Below are 13,538 nucleotides of genomic sequence, written 5' to 3' on the forward strand. Positions count from 1 at the left end.
TTTTGGTCTGTGTCGATCGCATTGAGATTATGCGCGAATCCAGGAGCATGCTCAGCCAAATAGTAATCATATGAATGAACACCTGCTGTATCACTATTGTGTTGTTGCATTATTGGATATGTATGAATCACATTTGAAGGGATCCAAGGGTCAATCCAAAATATGATGATCACCTTTGATCTAGCACCCAATGATACTTTATTCCAACACGACATCCTATTCTTGCATGGGGAACGATTCTCACACTGGTAAGCAAGATTGTTGCCATCAACATGATCACGCATCTCTTTTTTGTCTATCGCCTGAGATTTGGAAAGGCGTTCTCATTTTGGCAAGCACCATGCACAAACGCCACAGTTTCAATGCCGATATCATTGCATAGCATCTTTATTACATCAAGAGATAACAAAGGTACATTAATATTACGGCGATGGAATGTCATGTCGTATATTCCTTAAATTCTATTCTTTATGGGGTCGAGTGTGAAGGCCACAGCCGGTTGGCTACTACTACTACTGGAAACCGCTCAAAAAGCAGTCGTTAATTCTTGTTGGGTATCTTGCCGTTGATTAAGAGCAAAGTCGGTGAAGTAGGTTATGAAAATAGGGAAGAGTTTCCAGAGGAAGATTACTTGGTTGTCATAATGACTGCTGGTGGTGGTCTAGTGAGCTGGTTCATCTCTTGCTTTGGTTCTTGTTGATATACGGGTAATCCAGGGCCATCATCGTCATTATCTTGATCACCATGTTTTTGTCTGCAAGAACTAGTGGTCCAGCGAAAGAAACTCCCCACATGATACATACAGAATGATATATCAAAGTAGCAACATAGCCGGTAGTCATTGACTATCGGTCGCACTTTTATGCAAGCATGTCAGCATTATAACGCAGCTTCATTGCTGGGAAAGCGACATAATGAAAAATGACTACCAACAACTTACATATTATAAATGCGATCAAGAGAATGAGAATAGCTGCACCAAGGATCAAAGGCCATAATGCGCAGAATGCCGCAATAAACGCACCAAGGTTGACCATAGTGTGTAAAAGAAGAAATGCTTTATGCAAAGTATTCCAACGATCGAATGCTTTTATGGTGGTACCATGCACAGGGTGGGAATGGCTCAGCATAATACGCAGTTTACTCACGTGGGTGATGCCTCAACTTTCACTTGTCAAATATGGTGAATAGATGTAACCATGCTGAAGACGCCACCGTCTTTATCGTGTGCACAAAGAATGATACCATACGTCATTACACCAGAAGCTACAGAGCATATTACCAGGATCCCGTATCTTGTTGGTGGCGTCAACCGATCACCTGAGATTGATAAACTTCGTACCAATCCTGGTAGCTTAGTAACTCTTTGCCCTCACGGATACACATTTGAAGATCTGCTTTGAGAGTAAAGATCCCAACTTGCAGTTTTTGAAGCGTCCAACTTTATTTTCAGCTTCTTGGATTTTAATGGTTAGTTTATCTCTAGTGACTCTTGAAAAGATGAGCTACGTATTATTAGTATGTTGGGTGAGGGCATTACGAGGCTACATGGATTTGCATTGTACGAAGAGCAAGAAAGGAAAGACAACAACGAGAATCTGCATCGATTGCCTTGCAAAACTCAATACAAGATCTTGGCCAAATACATTTATTACAAATGTAAGACTATAGGGTGTTCACATATCCATACCTTGTATCGGGTGATCTCAAACAGCTCTATGGCACACATTTCACATGTTCATTTGGTCATGTGATTGAGTGTAGATCGGCTTTTGACATAGCTTACCTATTAAACTATGGTAGACCAAGTGCATACAGTAATCCAACTCCTACTTACACAGCATACAATAAACTTCATATTTACTTGTGCGTCCATAATACACCATTCATATACCAGCTAGCATTTGGATGATGAGTACAATAACTCCATCCAAAATAGACTTGGAAGTGAAGCTTCATGGATAAATCCGTTGTCAACAAAGTATGTTTTATACAAAGATGGTTATGCATTGGCATATCGTGTGGGCAAAGGTTACTAAGCTACCTGGCATTACATTGTGGAATCCAACAAGTGCATTCCATCTCACCAATTTGTGTAGTACTTAGCAGCAAAATCAGGTCTCTCAAAAGAATTCGTTTTCCAAGCGCACATGCATACTCTGGTAATACATCTGAAACGTATTCCACTTTAGGGTATCTTATGTTTTTATTGTCGTTTACGTTCATGGAGGCAAACTCTTTACGTGATATTTGAGAGCTAGCTGCTGCCGACGACTCATAGCCCAAGTAGCCAATGGGAAGTTCCAATCTTGCAAAAGATCAATTCTATGCATGATCCCGATAATTCCGACGTTGGGTTTCCTGCAATCCATACCACCCACTTTATTCATGGACAAAGCGAATAAGACCAAACATCGTGATACGTTCTATCGAAGGGCATCGTTTGAAGCAAACCAAATACATGTGTCAATAAAAGATGTTTCCTTGATGGATAAATGCAGTGCCATGCTTTTCGGCAAAAGTCGGGAGGAACAAGAGATGTAGATACAAAACAAACTTGAAGCTTGATTTTATTGTTCAGTAGACAATATTTACTCGCAAACGGCAACGCATTCGATCTCAACAGAGACATCCTTGGGAAGACGAGCAACTTGAACAGCGCTACGAGCAGGCTGGTGGGTGGAGAAGAACTAATTGCGATAAAGCCCTTGTCAGATGAAGCTGTTCCAAAAGATTCCTTTCATGACACTTACCGAGCCATAAACGCCATTCACGGCGACAAAGTCATCCATGTTCTTCAAGAAAACGGTGGTCTTGACAACCTTCTCCAAGCTAGAACCAGAGGCCTTGAGAACTTCGGTAAGGTTGGTCAAAACTTGACGTGTTTGGTCTTCAACGCCACCTTGAACGAGCTCGCCTATAAGGATATGTGGTGTCAATCTCTTATGATACAGGCCAGTGACAACATGCTACGTACCAGTGGCAGGGATAAGAGGGATTTGGCCCGAGGTGTAAACCATGCCGTTCACCTTGATGGCTTGAGCTATTGGAAAAGATATCAATACCTTATCCCAAATACCGTTTTACATTGTCCACTTCTTTACCATAGGGGCCGATGGCAGCAGGAGCGTTAGCGGTTTCTAAGAAGAAGCAATGAAATGAGACATGAGGCCTTGGATGGCATTAGCCAAGAATACTTACGGACACGGGTCAAAGTGGACATTGCACGAATGGAGGGAAAGACGCGTTGAGCAAACATGGCTGTTCAGTCACAAAAGAAAGAGACCTGGCGGGAGAAACGCACAGCCTTATACCTGTCATCTCAGATCTTGTGATACGAGAAAGCACTTATACCCTTTGGAAACGTTGGATACCATTGTAGTTAATCCTCAATATCTGATTGGCTTCACTTGAATATCAGCATTATCGAACTTGCTTTTTCCTTGACTATCTTTATACTTATTGATGTTAAGGGTGTTCTTCATCTTGTTCTTCTTCAAGAGACCGTGGGAAAAATACGATCGGGTTCTTGATCGATGATTGTCAATACGTTCAAGACATAGGCCAACGTATCTATGCCACTTTTAAGATCTCCCCTGGTTTTGAGGTATTCTTCTGCTTGCAAGATACGAGGGATATGCACCAATGCTCGAATGTTTTAAATGGATCACGACGAGCTCATTAGTATGAGGGTTGTTAGGCCAGTGACAAGAATAATGAAGAACATAAGCAAAAAAGTAAAACATTGGAAAAATCATCATAAGGAACATCTATATTGCACCATGATCGATAGCTTTTGGTCAAATGTACTGCTTGGTCAAGTACCTGGAGGTTGGGTTGGATAATTAGGTTATGGGACAGGCACGAGAATTGATTGGATCAGTTTTACTTGTCGTCCATGTGGAGCTTTTCATTTCAAATGAGCATCTTGACAACTGTGCTTGTGTGTATCAGTAACATGGAATAGCAATTACAATGCCAGCGCAAGTCTTGTTCCGTTACTTTGTTCATCGAGATCATCTTCGGTAGTTTCGACGCATCACATGCAACATAATCATGCCAGCTTCTCCTATCTGCATTAAAATCTCATGATCGCGTTATAGTAAGCAAGGAATCTCTTTTATCACTTGTACATTGCTTTGTATGAAAGACATCCAGCTATAACTGCAGCGTACAAGTTCAGTGGGCCTATATCAAGATGAACTGAGCTCATCACGAAAGCTGTAAAATCGTATTAGAATGGGTCTTACCGAGGCTCAAAGAGAGAAAGAGATGCCTAATTGCAGCCAAGGTGGGTTTCGCTCGCTCACACATGCATCTCAGACGATCACACCAAACGCCCTTTGCCACCATCCCATCGCCATAATAATGGAAATCGTGATGATGTAGTAATGTCACTGATGTGTGTGGATGTCTTTTTTTACGACCTGGGAAAGCTTCACTTTTACGACGACACATCTTTTTCCTATCCCAAACATGTCGCTGACACCGCTACTCCTCATAGCTGTTTCTGTGAACCCCCCCTCCCAATATTGTTTTTTTATCTATGCGCCCACAAATCCATGGTGCTATAAAAGTATCTTATTTAGTAAGCATCCGACTCGCTTGCTTTGTTCCACGTCTTACGTACTCATCAAGCTTTCATTGACCAAGCCCACTTTACTGATCCCTGGATTCAAGTTTCAAGACAAGAATACCTGACATGAAGCAGTATGACTACATCTAAGAGAACGCATGTGGACATGACAACGTTGCATCTCTTTGGTGACGAGACGAGACGCTATTCTCATGAAACCAATATCAGTTCCGGCAAGTTGGACAAGGGCTGCGACTTTGTATCATGCTGTATAAGGCTCATTGATGAATACATCCCATAGATCCATATCACGACGACATGAAGTCAGTAGCCGAACTCACTGATACCCTAAGCTTGGTTGACAAGACTACTACACAAGATGCACGTGCACGTTGCATGACAACACTCGATCCAACTCCTTCATTTTCAGCTCCCTCAATTCTAAGCCGATCAAGGTAAAAGGAGGCATGCACACACACAGACACGTATGCAGTGGATTTATTCATAGTTCACTATACCTAGTTATCAAGATTGCAATGAGCCTGATCAAAGTGAATCAGCCGAGGATGAATCAACAAAGACAGTATGGATGCGACGATGTGAGACAACTCCTCTATTATTGGATCGCTGTACTCCGCTTCCAAGCAGTGCATTGTGGGCTATCCCTCCAAAATATGCCGACTCGAGAAGACCTAGTAGTTCATGGTGTTGGTGGTCATCACATGATAATGTTCTCCCAGAACCAGATCCATCACCGCATCCACTATCTTTCGACATGGCAACCTCATCACCACCACCACCACTTGAACAGTACTGTGAACCATTTCCATCTCCTTTATCAGCCTCTGTACACCCATTGACAAAAGATGACGACGACGATGATGATGAATTGCCCTGTTTTCTACAACCTGAATGGCCCCTGACACCTGTTTCACCACGGCAACCACAAGATGGATGGTGGGGTGAACGTCCCCCACCCAATATTGTTTGTCAGCACATGGATCGCTATTTCTCTGAGCATGATTTGGATAAGCCCTGGATGTATGAAGATTCCATTTCCTCAGATGCATCATCATGCTCATTACCCAAGAGAACAACACGTGCAAAATCCATCCGTGCAGTTGCTTGTGAGGCAGCAAACAACATGTACGACGACTATAGCAACATGATCCATACCCGCAGACTATCAACATCCATGACCATGATGAGGCGCAAGAGCACCAAATTTTGGGATCAATCCACTATTCAAGTCAAATCAGACAACATGACCAAAATTCAAAAGAACAAAGGTGGCATCCGATGGATTCGTGGCAAATTGCTTGGTCAAGGCTCGTTTGGACGTGTTCATATGGCATTCAATGTAGTCACTGGGGAGGTGATTGCTGTCAAACAAGTCAACGTTTCGCCCCCTCTTGCCAAAAAAAAAATGATCGATGGTACACAACTACACCAAGAAATCGCCATGTTACGCGATCTTGACCATGAGAATATTGTACAATATCTTGGATACGACGAGGATGAGTCTGAAGGCGTGATTAATATCTTTCTCGAGTACGTGTCTGGAGGTAGCATTGCTAGTCGTCTCGCTATTCATGGAGCATTCCCAGAAAGCATTGTAAGGTTCTTTACAAGACAAATCTGCATGGGTCTCGCCTATCTCCATTCAAAGGGCATTTTACATCGTGATATCAAGGCTGCCAATATACTTATCGAAGCGGATGGCGTTTGCAAAATCTCTGATTTTGGGCTATCAAAGCGACATGATTTTGCCGAACAAGTATACGATGCAAATGATCGTATGTCTTTGAGAGGATCCATATACTGGTACTTGAGTTCCTTGTACTTTGTTTTCAATCGATTAACGTATATACTTTTGCTTTTGTTAGGATGGCTCCAGAAGTGGTCAAGAATCAGCCTTATAGCGCAAAAGTGGATATATGGAGTCTCGGATGCACCGTACTTGAAATGCTCACTGGCGAAAGACCGTGGCTCACTTTTCATCAGCTTGCAGCCTTTTACAATGTAAGTTGTGAAATTTGTCATGAATCAAAAGAGCAACCCTATTCATCAATGCTACTATGTATTGCCAGCTTGGATGTCAAAAGAAACCTCGAGTCCCTGACACAATCGCAGACACTGCCAAAGACTTTTTGAACCTATGCTTTGCCATGTAAGTGTATCACAGCATCTTGCATACCTTATCAATTTGTGCTCATGAAGATGTGATGCTGTGATCTAGAGACCCTCGCAAACGACCAACTGCAAATGATCTGCTCAACCATCCATTTTGCTATATCGATCCTGACTTTGACTTTGCGGTGAGTTGTATTTCCATTATTCAATTCGCCAAAGGTCATACCACATACTCATAAATGTTCTAGATGGAACGAGGCAAAATCTGACTTCCACTGTATATCCTCTTCATTGATACCAAATCCTATTCCCTTACGTACTCTGTTTTCTACCGTGTGTTTAATATAGGCGACAAACATGCAATGTTGTTTATGGTGCTCTAACAAGATGTCTAATGATGGATGGGATAGGGATTGTGTTCTTGTATATGACCGAGTAGCATGCTACATAGTACTATGGAAGGACCCGATCACTGTTTATTTTGCAATTTCAAGAATGCCTCGAGCAACTCAATACATGTTTTGGAATCTTCATAAGAATCATGTCCTTCAACCGTGTCTTGAATGAATTTTGACAAATGCTTGTTGGCCAATAATCGAAGACCATAACGGAAAGGGAGCCCTTTGGGATGTGGATAAAGCTAGAGAGATTTGATGAGTCGTCAAGGGTACCCTATTTACAAAAACCATATAGCTTACCGCGACTGTATCAATGATGTTGTCATGGATCAACTATGGTTATACGAGCATTAGTATGTGAAAAAGGTCATTGTGGTTTACCCTTACTCTTAAGGCATTCATGTCATTTTCCTATACGGGACACAAAAATTGGGATCAATAAGAGTGAATTGAATCGAAAGCAAAAGTACGTACCAATCCATGGCCAAGAAGGATGGTATCGGCATTGATATACTTGAATAGCTCCTGCCGGACGCTCTCCAGATTATGTTTGGCACCTGCTAATGTCTTGATTCCACTATAGCGCGTATTGAGATCGATCACCATGTGCGACGGGAATACCAATTCATCGATCAACATGTTGGCTTGACCATCGATTGCTGTCAATCTGATCAATTCCATTCCTGCTGTTGTGTAAGCCTAGAATATAGCCGTTAGGAGCGTGCATTCAATGTAATCACGCATTGACGGTACCATCTCACAATCCAATGCTATCAAAGATCGCCAAGAATCCGATTTTTCTTGTGGAGTAGATACATAAGGAATTTTGGCATGCAATTGTTGGATAGCTTCATCTATGTTTTGACCTCTTGTTAGTATGTGGTTTATTGTTAGACTCCATTGACAATGATACCTTTGTATACATGTGGTCCTTTTGCACATCCAGCGCTTCCATGTGATTCGCCACAGCACGTGTAGGTTCTTTGCTTCTCACCTATGATTGATTTATCATAGATCAAAATCCATTATCACCATGATCATTGTCCTTCGCTTACCATGAGTCAAAATGTTGCGCATTTTACCATAATGGAAAACACATACGGCATTCTCTTGAGGTCCAAGGACATCTTTGACAACATACTCCTTCTTGCATCGGTCACACTTTTTAGTAGTGCCAACTGTGAGCGCTGCTTCATGGGTCTCTGTTGCTGACGCGCTCTCCTCAAGTTGTGCTGTAGTCGGATATCGCATTTCTTGCATTTGCCCTTGTGTCAGCACATACGGTTGGGCACGATCCGCCAACGATTGATTATCATTACCCGCCGAGGGCTCGGTCCATTCGCTAGTGATTCCCACATCATGAATGCCTGTTGACTCGGGACGCTTTTTGAGTTGAACGAGCACATTCATAGCCATCTGCTTGTATCCAGCTTGATTGGTAGTCTGCTCGAGAATCATGGCTTCTTGTCTTTCAGTGTGTTCACTAGCCAATGCGGGATGTTGTTGAATCAAAGGCGCGTATATTCGAATGAAATGATCATAGATTCTTTGTACTGTGGTTTGGCGAAGCTTAAGCGGTGCATGGGATCTCATGTTGGGTTTCATAATGGGTGGACCTGTTGCAGAGGTGGATGCTTTGGTCTAACATACAATTGTTATACGATTGATTAGATATTAGAAAGGGAATGAAATGATTACCGTATGAGCGATACGACGTGGACCGGAAGATGAAAAGGATGGTGTTGTAGTTGAAGTTTGCTGAAGAGATGAAGATGCGGAAGTGACCTTACGGCGTATATCAGAAGATGCTGGTTTATTGAGAGTGCTACTGGTGCTGGTTGGTGGTTGTCGCTGTCGTTGAATTGTTGTTGAGGATGCATTTTCTGACACTGGGCGATTAGGACGCTTTGGATTCATCGTGGAAGGTTGACTCTTTGTGGTGGTAGTAGCATTATCCACATCGATCTGTTTCTTCTTCACAGCTATGTATGGGATGTTACCTTGTATGTCACTATCAAGTCGTATCAAATAAACATACCAGGATCGTTCGACTTGTTCTTGAGATCGGTCGCTGCTGCTTTACGTTTCCTAGAGACTTTGGCAATGCCTCATTAAACAAAAGTGTTGGGACTCTTTTTGGCCATGGGATACCTTGTGCTGATGGGGGAGCATCATGAGAGTAAATGCAAGTAATACGTGGGCAATTGGGATAGTAAGGACATGTCAGCTTTCGGAATAGACCTGTCGAAGGAAGCATTTGGTAATAAAAAGGGCGCGTCAATGCAGCATGCTCGCCTCTCGACTCCTTTCCTACCGCACGTGTCGGATTTGAGACTTTGGCGCCACCATCACAATCAAAAGTTGTCATTTTTTTGTAATCATTCATTATCAAGTTTCCAGTATGTTCGTAATAAACGACTTTATTAGAGATGAAAGGTGATAACGTAGTATAAACATAGAGAGAGAGGGAGAGTCATCTTGTTTCTTTATCTTGGATACCCAGAAATTCACTGACAACAAAAAAAGGATCAAAGTCAGCATTTTCCTACCCTGCAACTTGACTTGACAGCTCAACCCAACGATAAACATGTCGCGTAACGTCAGCGACTTGTATTGCGTGGCCACAGCTATTTCACGAGTAGGATGTCTCTTTCTTGAAAACCAACGCGAAGCCTTGTGGAAGCATGCAGTGACATCCAGTATCCTCAAGCCGGTCATTTTCCCTCACGATGCACCTGTCAATCCTCCAGGACAACATGCCGAAGCAGCAACAGCATCCCAACCTACTACTACTACTACTACCCATGAGCACGATCGCCCAGAATCTTTGAATGAAGAAAGCCTTAATCAGCACCAGCATCAGCAACAACAACAACAACAGCAGCAGCCGATCGAACCTACTGTGTCGACACCAAACGTTGAGCCAACAATGTCTTCAGCAAGCGTATCACTTGGAGCAGATGTTCACACCACACAAGAGCCTGATATCACATTGAAGGCAGAGCAATTAGAAGCTATCAGTAATAAGGATACGTATGATGCTATCATCGAAGAGGTAAAGTAGGAGAAATGAGGCATGTGTTATTATGGTATCTTAATGCAAGAATAGCCATTGGAGCAGCGCAAGGCCCTTAAGGAGTCAAGGATACCTACAACACGAGCAGGACGGCTATGGCATTATGGAACACTTGCAGCTGGATTGGGTGTTGGTGCGATGAATGAATCATTCAAGAGGGCGACTGGATTATCAAAGAACGCTCAGGGATCAGCTATGCTAAGTGATCGCAATGTGGACCTGCTTGTGAACAAGATATCACAGATGCGTGGAGCAGCGCTCAAGATGGGACAAATGCTTAGCATCCAAGGTATTCAAGCTGCAAGCGACAAGGAAAGCTGGATTCCTCCGCAAATGGAACAGATCTTGCTCAAAGTACACGACAGTGCCAATTACATGCCACAAAAGCAAATGGAGGTAAATAACATCATCTTCATCCCAAAGACAGGTCACGTGTTAATGCATCCCCATCTTAGGCTGTCATGAGAAAGGGACTCGGTGGTGAATGGAAGACACACTTTAGCAAGTTTGATCCAGTGCCAATAGCAGCTGCATCGATTGGTCAAGTACATGCTGCAACATTGGCTTCAACAGGAGAAGACGTCGTCATCAAAGTACAATATCCAGGCGTGGCTCAATCAATCGACAGCGACTTGAACAATCTGATGGCCATCTTGACATTCAGTAACTTGCTTCCTCGAGGATTATATCTTGATAACACTGTACGTGTTACTCGTCAAGAGCTTGCATGGGAATGTGATTATCTACGAGAGGCTGCCAATACACAACGCTACGGTGATTTAATAAGCGGTGATGAGCGATACAAGGTTCCTCGGGTTTATCACGACATGTGTTCATCCAACATCCTTGTGCTTGAGCGTCTACGGGGTCGAGCTTTGAGTAAGGCTGTCAATGAAGATGATCAGGGATTACGTGATCGACTTGGTGAACGATTATTACGACTATGTCTTCGTGAGGTGTTCTCGTTCCAATTCATGCAAACCGATCCCAACTGGTCCAACTTCTTTTATAATCCAAACCGTAATCAGGGTCAGCTCGAGTTGCTTGATTTTGGTGCTTGTCGTCCTTTTGGTGATGATTTCCTTGCTCTCTACGGTCAAATTCTTAAGGCAGCAGCCCATGGTGATCGTGATGGTGTATGGCATTATTCTGAAAAGCTTGGCTTTGTTACAGGACTTGAAACAGCTGTGATGCGTGAGGCCCATATTGATAGCGTCATGGTGTTGGGTGAACCTTTCCGTGCAGATGCTCCTGATCTTTTTGACTTTGGTGTGCAAACAATCACCGGTCGTGTTCGTGATACGATCCCTGTCATGCTTCGTCACCGCTTGACCCCACCACCTGATGAGACTTACGGGTTACATAAGAAGCTTTCTGGTGCATTTCTTCTCTGTACCAAGCTCCGGAGTCGTTTCAACACAAAGGCTGTTTGGCAAGAGGAGGTTGAGAGGGTGTTCTCTTAAAAGTCATTTAGCACGTATTTAATACCTCATCCATAACGTTTGCAAATAAATAACATAGCATTTGATATACATTGTCAACAACCTGCCTCCAATGGAATCATCATTATGCGGAAAAGCTTACTGTCGATTGGGTGTTGAATACCAAGAATGCGTCACTCTTTGCTATTTTTAGATGGGTTTGCTGCACTGAAAACGGAAGGGAGCCGATCCAGCTCAGCTCGCTAATTGACAGGTTCTGCTCATCCAGTCATTTGCGACTTTTGAATATTCACATGTCAAAGAACAGAGCATTCTGCACAGACCGACACATGTACATTTACCACCGATAAAGACACATGGAAGAGTTTACAATCCGCTGTTATCTCCTTTCTTGTTATCCTTTGCATATATCACCCCTCTTACTACTATTCAATGACTTTCCTTGCAACGAGATACAGGCGCTCACATACACCCAAATCATCCTCTGATATGGCTGAAAAGTCATCTTTTCTCTCAACTCGTCTCCCATCAATGAATCTATCGACACCAGCCGTTTATCAGTCGCAAGACACACAGGATGAATGGCAGCCAAAAGAGCCCCCACAGCCCAAACCTAGCACGTCATGGACGACACAAATGAGTACACTTGCCAACAAGATCAGAGATAACGCTGCGTCTATGAATGCTATAATGGCAAATACATCCGATACCAGCGTAGCTGAAAGTCTGGACCGCAAGAGTATCTCTCAAGGCATGAAATTGGTGGCTATTGCAGCGGATGAGTTTGATGAAGGCAATGACACGGTAGCTTTGGAGATCTATTTATCTGGCATTGATAAAATTCTTATGGCTTTACCCAGTAAGTGTGAACATGACATGGGTACTCGTAGGTTTTTATGACGCTAACCTTGTACACGTTAGACAAAGCAGATGACAAAACGAAGCAAGCTTTACGACAAAAGCTAACGAGGTAAGTAATAAACAAGAATGTTAGAATGCATTATCTAATCTAGTGACGGTTTCGTATTCTCAGCGTTGAAGAAAGGGTTGGCATCCTGCAAATGGCCCAACAGCAAAATTCTTCGCACAACGTTGGACCCGATGATGCTCATGTTAAACCAACAGCAAGTGTGTTGCAGTCTCTGAATATGGCTCCGATCATGACCGCGGTGTCAACATTCAAATGGGCAGCGAGGACCACTACTCAAGAGCAGCATATGAATAATCATCCTCCCAGCAACATCCTTGATCATCATGGAATCTATAGCAGCAACAACAACAGTGTACATCAACGTGAAGGCGTTGATAAATTTAAACGAGCTGGGAACCTTTTCATTGAAGCAACCGTATCATGTGCTGTCCTTATCAAGCAATCTCCCTTGCCAGGTACTTGAGTGATTTACATACATAATCCCAATCACCGACCATCGATTACTTATCAATGCCATAGACATACTTTCATTGCTATTTGGCTATTTTGTACACCTGCTGATTTGGGTCGACCGACATTATCGAGTTACAGAAAAGGCACAAGACCTGGGAATCGAATGTATCAAGTTTGCACTCTATATGGATGAGCAATATCAATTACATGAATTCGCAACTGAAGCTCTCTACATGTTCGTTGCTGCTGGTATCAGAGCGGCAGTAGCCTATAAAGAAACACCCTCTCATTCTGGACCAAAAGAAGATCATAGCAGGCCAACAATTCGCATTGATGAAGGAAACAATACCAACAGTTCTCGAGATTACCCACGTTGGAAAAAGGCAGACCCAGCCTCCAGTCAAAAGTAGCCATAGCTGTATTTCCATCCCCCATATATCATTACAAGATACACCACATTCATTTAATATACTTGCACTAGCACATAGAGTAATGCTCAAAAGAACAAGGGGTTAATGTGAATGATGCG

General features: G+C 42.9%; 6 protein-coding genes across 6 annotated transcripts; 3 read left to right on the forward strand and 3 right to left on the reverse strand.

Moving 5' to 3' along the window:
* Positions 1–627: 627 nt before the first annotated feature.
* O0I10_007859 (uncharacterized protein) lies at positions 628–1,037 on the reverse strand (the record flags this gene model as incomplete). Its single annotated transcript, XM_058487871.1, has 2 exons — positions 628–857; positions 941–1,037. The coding sequence occupies 2 exons, from the start codon at positions 1,035–1,037 to the stop codon at positions 628–630; spliced, it is 327 nt and encodes a 108-aa protein (XP_058341449.1).
* Positions 1,038–2,591: 1,554 nt separating this feature from the next.
* Positions 2,592–3,223, reverse strand: O0I10_007860 (uncharacterized protein; the record flags this gene model as incomplete). The annotated part of the gene is made up of 5 exons (XM_058487872.1): positions 2,592–2,690; positions 2,754–2,917; positions 2,978–3,043; positions 3,105–3,140; positions 3,202–3,223. 5 exons carry the CDS (start codon positions 3,221–3,223, stop codon positions 2,592–2,594), a joined length of 387 nt encoding a protein of 128 aa, XP_058341450.1.
* Positions 3,224–4,712: 1,489 nt separating this feature from the next.
* Positions 4,713–6,978, forward strand: O0I10_007861 (uncharacterized protein; the record flags this gene model as incomplete). The annotated part of the gene is made up of 7 exons (XM_058487873.1): positions 4,713–4,809; positions 4,878–5,031; positions 5,099–6,400; positions 6,463–6,598; positions 6,667–6,746; positions 6,816–6,894; positions 6,958–6,978. The coding sequence occupies 7 exons, from the start codon at positions 4,713–4,715 to the stop codon at positions 6,976–6,978; spliced, it is 1,869 nt and encodes a 622-aa protein (XP_058341451.1).
* Positions 6,979–7,178: 200 nt separating this feature from the next.
* Positions 7,179–9,364, reverse strand: O0I10_007862 (uncharacterized protein; the record flags this gene model as incomplete). The annotated part of the gene is made up of 10 exons (XM_058487874.1): positions 7,179–7,349; positions 7,408–7,440; positions 7,495–7,518; positions 7,582–7,806; positions 7,861–7,961; positions 8,021–8,101; positions 8,163–8,748; positions 8,806–9,089; positions 9,146–9,202; positions 9,259–9,364. The coding sequence occupies 10 exons, from the start codon at positions 9,362–9,364 to the stop codon at positions 7,179–7,181; spliced, it is 1,668 nt and encodes a 555-aa protein (XP_058341452.1).
* Positions 9,365–9,694: 330 nt separating this feature from the next.
* O0I10_007863 (uncharacterized protein) lies at positions 9,695–11,646 on the forward strand (the record flags this gene model as incomplete). The annotated part of the gene is made up of 3 exons (XM_058487875.1): positions 9,695–10,162; positions 10,217–10,579; positions 10,639–11,646. The coding sequence occupies 3 exons, from the start codon at positions 9,695–9,697 to the stop codon at positions 11,644–11,646; spliced, it is 1,839 nt and encodes a 612-aa protein (XP_058341453.1).
* Positions 11,647–12,057: 411 nt separating this feature from the next.
* On the forward strand, positions 12,058–13,419 carry O0I10_007864 (uncharacterized protein; the record flags this gene model as incomplete). The annotated part of the gene is made up of 4 exons (XM_058487876.1): positions 12,058–12,484; positions 12,547–12,595; positions 12,659–13,011; positions 13,076–13,419. 4 exons carry the CDS (start codon positions 12,058–12,060, stop codon positions 13,417–13,419), a joined length of 1,173 nt encoding a protein of 390 aa, XP_058341454.1.
* Between the last annotated feature and the right edge of the window lie 119 nt (positions 13,420–13,538).

Source organism: Lichtheimia ornata, assembly GCF_029851405.1.
Source record: "Lichtheimia ornata isolate CBS 291.66 chromosome Unknown scaffold00039, whole genome shotgun sequence".
Lineage (NCBI taxonomy): Eukaryota > Fungi > Mucoromycota > Mucoromycetes > Mucorales > Lichtheimiaceae > Lichtheimia > Lichtheimia ornata.